At 41.9% G+C, this 9,509-nt stretch overlaps 1 protein-coding gene across 6 annotated transcripts in view; it reads left to right on the top strand.

Moving 5' to 3' along the window:
• The first annotated feature begins 1,202 nt into the window (after positions 1-1,202).
• COL20A1 (collagen type XX alpha 1 chain) overlaps positions 1,203-9,509 on the top strand; it is a 295,073-nt gene continuing 286,766 nt past the window's right edge. For 4 of the 6 annotated variants that reach the window (XM_063959238.1, XM_063959236.1, XM_063959237.1 and 1 more), the window contains exons 1-2: positions 1,231-1,295; positions 7,676-7,758. In XM_063959238.1, the coding sequence (XP_063815308.1) occupies positions 7,686-7,758 (73 nt within the window). In that variant the 5' untranslated portion in view covers positions 1,231-1,295; positions 7,676-7,685. Of the gene's footprint in view, positions 1,296-6,501; positions 6,553-7,675; positions 7,759-9,509 lie in introns of those variants that run through there. The other 2 variants (XM_063959233.1, XM_063959234.1) reach the window with 2 other exon arrangements.

The raw sequence follows: 9,509 nt of genomic DNA, 5'->3' as shown, positions 1-9,509 counted from the left end.
TCCAGAAGCAGAACATTGTGTCCTTCCTGGAGAGGGTCATGTTGGGATGTATGCTATGGTGTATTCTCTACAATGCATTGCTGTTATTAATCTGTTACATTATTATGCATGCACTAGAAGTATTTACTATATATATTTATCAAGGGGCCCAGACCACGCACTCTCTAATGGTTAGCCAAACCTCTTTGGTGGCTGGCCACATCACCTCTGGAGACTGGCCACACCCCTAAACATGGGCCCCTACCACTGCATTCCTCCGGTGGGCCCATCATACCCCAGACTGACACTGTCGAAGGATGTGTGTGTGTGTGCTGGGAATGTGTATGCAGTTGCTGTGCCTTTGCGATGGCTCCGCTGGGCCTCTCTGTGCTTTTCAGGGCTGCTAAGCTTTTTAATAATTTTGCGCAACCTCAGCGTGCACAATCACAGCTGCAATCGCCATAGCGTCTGTCAATGTATCAGGCCAGATATTATTAATACTGTAAAGACTCTGTCAGGTCCAAATGACATGATTTTAAATGGGTTTTTTTTTAAATCAATTTTAAAAGAAATAAAAAAAGGATCAGGTCAAGAAAGGATTTGCACACCTCTCTAATAAAAAGAGACCCAACCATGTGGTTCAATATGGCTGTAGGAACTATGGGCCTCATTCGGAAATGGATGTAGTGCACATCACTCCTGCGTCTTTGGATTCCCTGCCCCAAATGTTGACAGGCTAGAATTGGAGGATCCACAGCAGTTTCTAGCATGTGGTTTTGTCCAGTAGAAATACATAAGTGTTTATTCTATTTCATTTGATTTTATATTCAATGTCACAGGAAATTGTGTTTTGATTTTTAAATGGATATCTTAAACCGAACACACAATCATTAGTCCAAAATCAAACAAAATCAAATTCGATTTTTAAATCATTTTCAATTAAACTTAAAGTCGAATACAAAATCGAACATTAGTAAATATACTCCTGAATGTGGTCTACACTACTATATATGAGGTGTAGTACTGTCAGAGGATTTACTAACCTAATTTTTTTATTTACTGACATGTTGACTGCTCTTAAATTCACTAACATTTGACAATTGTTGAAGATATGGTGTTTGTTTGTGAATGTGTATATTAATTTAGAAATTAGTATATGCTAGTGTGAGTCTATTGGGAAGATACTTTTCAGGGCAGGGCAGTGGGCGGTATCAGGATAAAATCTCTCATCTCTCTAATATCTCACAGACACAGAGCTAGGACCCTCCTCATATTATGTAGTGATTGGGACACTCAGGAAAAGCTGACACTGGTAGGTGAGTCTTCTGGATAAACTTGTGCAATAATCTACATTGATAAGGTGTAAAGTGCTTTAAGTGGGGGGAAGAAATACCTGAGGCTAAATATTTAACCTCAGGCACAGTAAGAATAGGTATTAGATGCTGTTTAACAAGATTGCACTGAGTCTGAAAATAGCAGGAACTGTGGGAGAAATGTCTCTCACAATTTGGTGCATGAAGGTTTATGTGCCAACATTATATAATATGAATCCCAAAGGCACTTTGCTGATTAGTAGATGCCTATAAACAAGCTGCATGAGATTCAGGCTTAGTGGACTTTGCTATTTTGCAGTCACTGTCATTACATGTTTGTTCTGCTTTTTTTTATAAAGTTTTGTTTTCTCTCCCTTAAATGCTCCTGCTATACATTATTAAATATTGCAGAATAAGCATAGAGAGAATTGCATCACATTTACAAAATTACAGGTATATCGCTGTGTAGTTGGTAAAGACTGATAAATAAGGACATTTATAATAAATAAAATGTCCGGAGACAGATCTTTAAAACATGGGACTGTCCTTAGAAATTGGTGACAGTTGTCAACTACCGGAAAAGGACCTACAACACAAATTCACGGACAAATATTTGGGTTTTATCGCTAGATTTCCTTAAAGCATTTTTGTTGTTGTTGAAAAATACTGATTAATATTTAGGAATTTAACACACGATCACAGGTGTGTGCCTCCTGCACCAGCCATCATTGCAGCCATGTGATCATTATGTTCCGACTCCAGCAGCTGCTGATATCACAGGTAGAAATCAGCGTCCCCTGTATAACCCTTCATGAGTTCTATTATGTGATCACAATCAATGTCCCAGACAAAACATTTTACCACTATTGACTACATACTGTATGTAAGATAACATTAATTTAAGAGACAGGTTTTAAAAACTACTCTACTTGGACATTTGTATCCTGTTCCTGTTCTATTTATCTTCATAGTCCCACTTCTCTTCTTCTGTATTCTGGGTCTCTCCCAATATCCGTTCTTGTTTTTGTGTGTGTGGGCAACAGCATGGTGCAGGTAATTATGTAATGTAAGTTGCATATCATTTGTAGTATCTCTTTATTAATTATGTAATAAAAAGCTACACTGTACCGCATACCTCCCAACATGATCCTCTCCAGGAGGAACACAATGCTCTGCTTCTGGACTTTTCTCTTAATGTATGATTGCCGGCACCTGTGCTGAACAGGTTAATGGATAAGAAAGGTGTTACACCACAGGTGAAGGCAATCATACATTAAGATTGAAGTCCAGGAGCAGAGCATTGTGTCCCTCCTGGAGAGGGTCATGTTGGGACGCTTCTGTTATTCTACAGCTGGTGTAATTCTCAGTCTGAATGAAGAAGCGCAGAGTACTATTCAGTATCTGTTCTTATTCTTACATATTGGCAAGAGCATAGTGTTACTTGTTTTGTATATCGCATATTCTGAATATCACACATATCACTTTTACGGCCATGCAACGCTGCACTATTTCCCTTATTGTGAATGCCAGATGCAGTGCTGACTCTACAGTATACTATAATATATATGGGCATTTGCACAGCATAATTTCCATTGCTATGCGTGCTAGATGCAGTTTTTATTATCTGATTGTAGTCTATATGTAAGGACATATAATTCCAGGAAGCAGTTAGCTTCCCGACGGAAGGGATACCGGCAGACGATCTACTGACGTTCGGGATCCCAGCATATAGATACCACGCCGCACGGGATACCGGCGTCACAATACTAACAGCCGACATCCCGATGGTCCTGACGGCAGATGCACTGGCGTTCTGCCAATGGGGGTGTGTGTGTGTATGTTAAGTTTAGGCAGGAGAAGGGGGATTAGGGTTAGGGTGGAGGGCCGGGAAGGTCATCTGCAGTGGACCTGTGCAATTATATATATATATATATATATATATATATATATATATATATATATATATATATATTATAAACTATTTATCAATGGGGTTTAGCTATTTAAAACTAATTGTGTATGATAAATGGTGCTCCAGCCAATCAGCTTGTAGTGAGTTTTAAATAGCTAAAACTTGTGGATATATGGGCCCCTGCATCCCCAAAAAAGACACATGGTGCATACATCCCACATTGTAACAAACAGAGGGGTCTATTTACTAAGCCTTGAAGAGAAATAAAGTAGATAGAGATAAAGTACCAGCTAATCAGCTCCAAACGGTCATTATTCAAACACAGCCTGTAACATGGCAGTTAGGTTCTGATTGGCTGGTACTTTATCTCTCTTCACTTTAGCTCTCTCCAAGACTTAGTAAATAGACCCCAGAGTCACAGGACTGATTGAGCTGCACAGATTTCTGGGATTGGGTGTTTCCAGATGGTGAATAGAAAGTGGCTATACTGCCTGATGGATGTAGAAAGGCTATTTGAAGGACTGCCGCGCCCCCGAGAGCCGCGGTGGTGATATCTACAGGGAGTCACTCAACTCCCTAACACATGGATATACACAAATTTGAGAGATCACGTCTGCGCTCGTCGAGATATAAAAGATGAAATTAAATGTACACAGTTTCTAATAGTTTTTAAATGTGTCACGTGATGTCATTAAAACGTGTGGACCTTTTTTTTTTTCGTGATTTGGGTAAATCACTGTCCTTAGTCGCGTCCACTACGGGGTGGATTTCTCCTTAGAGGTGTCCCAAATCGTTGTTCTCCGGGTTTTCTCCTGTATTTGTGTCCGGGGTATCGGGATAGTTCTTATCCTCAATAATTGGAGACAAAGAGACAGGAAAAAAGGGCCGCTGATAGTATAGTAGACGTATTGTAAAGGTGGAAATGTCTTAAATGTGAGATCTTTAACAAGATAGAGATTGCTGATTGCGTACCAGTACTCACGTGAAAGACGTGATGTACCCCTCGCGTAAAGGTATCTTTAGTGTTCTTATGGTTTTCTCCTCCTTCTCCAGACAGGATCCCTTGTGGTTCTTGTCCTCGGGAGTGGAAAAGGGACAGTTGATAGTGTAGTGAGTTGGAGTGTATAAATGCTAGAAGGCAATTCACTCTTCTAAAGGATTTACAATGGGGGAGTGCGTACCGTACTCACATCCATAATGGGGTGTGAAAAACACATAAAGGTATCTTTAGCTTGATATGTTGTCGTACACGGTCACACTCACGCAAGTGAAAAAGACTTCTTCAGTCGAAACGCGTTGGTGTGAGGGCCAGGACCACCAGGGACTGATTTGGGACGGTATCTACTAAGGAACGGACCCTAGAATAAGGAGCATCTAGAACCTGCAGGACCACTTAAAGATACCTTTATACACAAGTGCTCTCATTGTGCAGTGTGAGTCGGGTACGCCCAATTTTTCTCTTATCCCCCTAACTTGCGTGAGTGTGACCGTGTACGACAACATATCAAGCTAAAGATACCTTTATGTGTTTTTCACACCCCATTATGGATGTGAGTACGGTACGCACTCCCCCATTGTAAATCCTTTAGAAGAGTGAATTGCCTTCTAGCATTTATACACTCCAACTCACTACACTATCAACTGTCCCTTTTCCACTCCCGAGGACAAAAACCACAAGGGATCCTGTCTGGAGAAGGAGGAGAAAACCATAAGAACACTAAAGATACCTTTACGCGAGGGGTACATCACGTCTTTCACGTGAGTACTGGTACGCAATCAGCAATCTCTATCTTGTTAAAGATCTCACATTTAAGACATTTCCACCTTTACAATACGTCTACTATACTATCAGCGGCCCTTTTTTCCTGTCTCTTTGTCTCCAATTATTGAGGATAAGAACTATCCCGATACCCCGGACACAAATACAGGAGAAAACCCGGAGAACAACGATTTGGGACACCTCTAAGGAGAAATCCACCCCGTAGTGGACGCGACTAAGGACAGTGATTTACCCAAATCACGAAAAAAAAAAAAGGTCCACACGTTTTAATGACATCACGTGACACATTTAAAAACTATTAGAAACTGTGTACATTTAATTTCATCTTTTATATCTCGACGAGCGCAGACGTGATCTCTCAAATTTTTTGTGTATATGCCTGATGGATGTGTTATGGGAGTGCCACAGGTATATTGCAGGAGTGACTGCAGACTGAGGCTCTTAATCACCCACATTGGAGGCCCCTCTGACAGAGATTCTGCACCTAGCATGGGGCTTGTGGAAGTACTGATGGTGATTCGGTTGGTTGTGATTGAAACCGCTCAAATGGTCTGATTCTGTAAGGTATTGGGGGTAATTCCAAGTTGATCGCAGCAGGAACTTTGTTAGCAGTTGGGCAAAACCACGTGCACTGCAGGGGAGGCAGATATAACATGTGCAGAGAGAGTTAGATTTGGGTGTGGTGTGTTCAATCTGAAATCTAATTTGCAGTGTAAAAGTAAAGCAGCCAGTATTTACCCTGCACAGAAACAAAATAACCCACCCAAATCTAACTCTCTCTGCACATGATACATCTGCCCCACCTGCAGTGCACATGGTTTTGCCCAACTGCTAACAAAGTTCCTGCTGCGATCAACTCGGAATTACCCCCATTGTGCAGTCATAGGGAATCACAGGGAAGCGACTGACCAAACAAATAAAATGCAAATGCAGAAGGAGGAGCACAAAAGCTTACTCAGACTTACCGTTTGATCCAGTAAGCCAGGTCCAGGAGGTCTGCTCCTGACTATGCAGACCCTGGGCCCGGGATGCCTATAAAATGGACCTGACATGCTCCTGATTTGTAAAATGGACCAGGTTGCTACCCTCCAAATTCCGCAGCATGTCGATCAAGCTAAGTTGGGGGGAGCTACGTGCGATATTGCAGGACCTATTCTGAACAACAATTGGATTTTTATGTTGTAAATCAGGTTTGCATTTAAATTCCAATTGGGCCCAAAGTGGGCTCACAGCCCCTCTGCATTCAGACACATGGCTATACAGCGGAAAAGGGCTAATACTAGCACAACGTCACAGACTCCACTACAGCAAAAGACGTCCTTGGCTTATTCTGCACACTGTATAAATTCAGTGTCCGCTGTCATGTCATATTGAGAGGTAGTGCCCTTCATCTGTAGATGTGAGTAGCACATACTGTATGCTCATCTGCTCATTGAAATTGGCAGGAATGCTGATAACATAGACATTTCTACAATATGTGCTTTGTCTTCCTTTCTTAGGACAAAGTACAGCTACAGTAGATGCTTGATTTGAATCTTTATCTTTGATCTCTAACTCAGCAGTGTATGGTGAGTGGTGATAGCGCTGTATGGTGAGTGGTGATAGCGCTGTATGGTGAGTGGTGATAGCGCTGTATGGTGAGTGGTGATAGCGCTGTATGGTGAGTGGTGATAGCGCTGTATGGTGAGTGGTGATAGCGCTGTATGGTGAGTAGTGATAGCGCTGTATGGTGAGTGGTGATACGCTGTATAGCAGGGCTGGTCAAACCAGTCCTCGAGATCTACCAACAGGTCACATTTTCCAGACCATCTAGCTGGTGCACAGGTGTAGTCATTACTAATTAAGATGTGCTGCATTCATTCCTAACTGACAATTCTACAGATCTCCAGGAGGCCTGGAAAACATGAACTGTTGGTAGATCTCGAGGACCGGTTTGGCCAGCCCTGCTGTATAGTGATGCAGCAAGAGCCGTCTATTACAAGCAGGCGGTTCCTGCTGCTGTAGTGATCCAACTTGCATCCTAGGACACAGCATTGGATTACTGACTCGCCATCGGGCGCTTGCGGCACCCATGGGAACACGCAAGCCACCCGTCGCAGAGGCCAGGAAATCTCTGTGCAATCATGGATATCTCTGGCCTCTTCCTTTCACCTAAACCAGAGATTGGAAACCTTCTGCCCTCCAGCTGTTGTTGAACTACACATCCCAGCATGCCCCACAACAGTGTTAACATGGCCAAATAGCAAAACTGTAGCAAGGCATGCTGGTATGTGTAGTTCAACAACAGCTGGCGGGCCGAAGGTTCCTCATCCCTGCCCTAAACGGTGGCGACATGTCTCCGTTTTGAGAAATGTATGCCGTTGCCACCCCCTTCCCAAATCTTAGACGGCAGCAGACTGTCACTCACTGACAGTCTCCTGCCGTCCTGCTCCCTACATCGCAGGCCCGGTTCACGTATGCTTAGTGAACCAATAATTGGTTCTTTGCTAGAAACAACAGCGACCGGACCTGAATGAGGTCCACAGTGTCAATGTAGAGAATATCAGGTTGTGTACTTTTTTCTTTATAGAAAAGTAAAAAAAAAACTAACAAAAAAACCCCAAACATATCAACTTTTAATTTTAAGCACATCTGAGATTTCCGGTATGTCTCTTTTCTTATCTGCCTGTCTCATTCCATCTGTCCTCCCAGATCAGTCACCATGAGACTCCAATCCGCTCTGCTTCTGTCCATGGCGATATTTATCCAGGCTGTCAGCAGTCACCAGACTCAAGGTAAGACTTTGGCAGGGGCCCTCGGGCCTGAGGTTTCCCGTGTCAGACACATACGAAAATCTGAATTATGTTGGTCTGTTGCACAATATCTTGATGGAAACTCCAAAACATATTAAGTCATTGCTGTATTACATGAATATAACCTGCAGCCTGCCACTGCTACCCCTTGCTGGAGTACATCTGCAATAATGCTTAGCTACAGCAACAATTAGAGTTATAGAGGATTAATATTCCTCAATGCTGCATTTAAAGAACTTAATATTATATAGATAAGGAACTTAAAAACTATTCTGTGGGGTCCTAGTGATATTTGCCATCTATTCAATTCATAATTCATAGTGAAACAGATTTACTTTCTACACCCAATATGTCATCTCCAATTTTGGACTGTAACTTTTACTTGACAGTACAAAGAAAATTCAAATGGACGTTTCAGTTCGTGACATCAGCTTCTGTCGAACTATGGTCTGTACTGGCCTTAAATGGCTTTGTATCGGGTTTCGGCATCTCTCAATTCTGTTGATTCCTATTGGAGCACAAAGCCCCCTTTGCCCATGGCCAGGCCCCTTTCAATAATTTGTTCCGATTTTTGGCACAGCCGCATTGGAGGATATGATAATATGGAGTCAGGTTAAACCATTGATTACTTCCCTTTTTCCACATATTTTTCACTCTTTTTCGGCAATAAATAACTCAGGACTACAAAAATGTCAAATGTATTTTAGCTATTAGATCAAGAGACATCATGTGCCTTATGAAGGGCCTCAGTGACATCGTGAGCTCTTAATAAACTAACAGGCTGCATTCCAATAAAGACCCTTCTCCTTGGCAAGTGGCTCAAATTATGACAATAGCAATGGTATATAATATGATTAGTAGAGCTTCCGCCACCTCGTGCAATTTAAGGGACAGAGTGGAGCTGCCGCACGTGCCCAGTGGTAGCAGCTTTTTCTATCAAGTTTGCTGTGTGTGTGTGTGTGTGTGTGTGTGTGTGTGTGTGTGTGTACCGGAGTCTCAATCAGTGCACTGGACCAGAGAGTTGCTACCAAGAAGAAGAGACAGGAGGCTTACCATGAAGTGGGAGAATATGTGCTTAGAAAGTGCAGTACTGGTTTTATTATGTTTGTGTATTTTATTATGGTATGTTTAGCCTTTTCCTAACCACTTATTTATATTATTTAAATATGTTTGATACAGTCTATACTATAGACTATCTATAGTGTTAAATATTTCTACTGTATTCCAAACAGTATCCAGTATATAAAAACACCAATGTTTACATTTATGTCCAGGGTCATTACTAGGTTCTTCTACCGCTCCCCCAGACTCCCACACTTGCTCCAATGTTCCGCAGAATTGAGGATTGCATTTGGAAACTCCCTTTGTAGAAATCCTGCGTTTTCCACTGGTATCTAAGCTAAAACAGAGTACTTTTTATAGAACATTTTCAAAGTGATTGTTGAATGTGAACCACTCATGATAAATGTGAGCATCACACCTGAATATGGGAATAGGAGTCCGCATATATTAATTTTGCCAACATGTTCAAGACTCTCAAACTTGCTTTTTTTTTTTAGTACCAATTCTTTATTGCACAGCACTTCTATTGCCTCAAGTAAAACTTTATGTACTTAAGTTAACACACACATCTACAGTCAATTCAGAGTCATATGCAACTCAGTGGCACTCGTGGCAGGGGCGTAACCAGAACTTTATGGGCCCCATAGCAACATTTTGAAGGGTCCCGTCCC

The sequence above is a fragment of the Pseudophryne corroboree genome, chromosome 3 (genome assembly GCF_028390025.1).
Source record: "Pseudophryne corroboree isolate aPseCor3 chromosome 3, aPseCor3.hap2, whole genome shotgun sequence".
Lineage (NCBI taxonomy): Eukaryota > Metazoa > Chordata > Amphibia > Anura > Myobatrachidae > Pseudophryne > Pseudophryne corroboree.
This window is presented reverse-complemented; position numbering and strand designations above follow the sequence as displayed.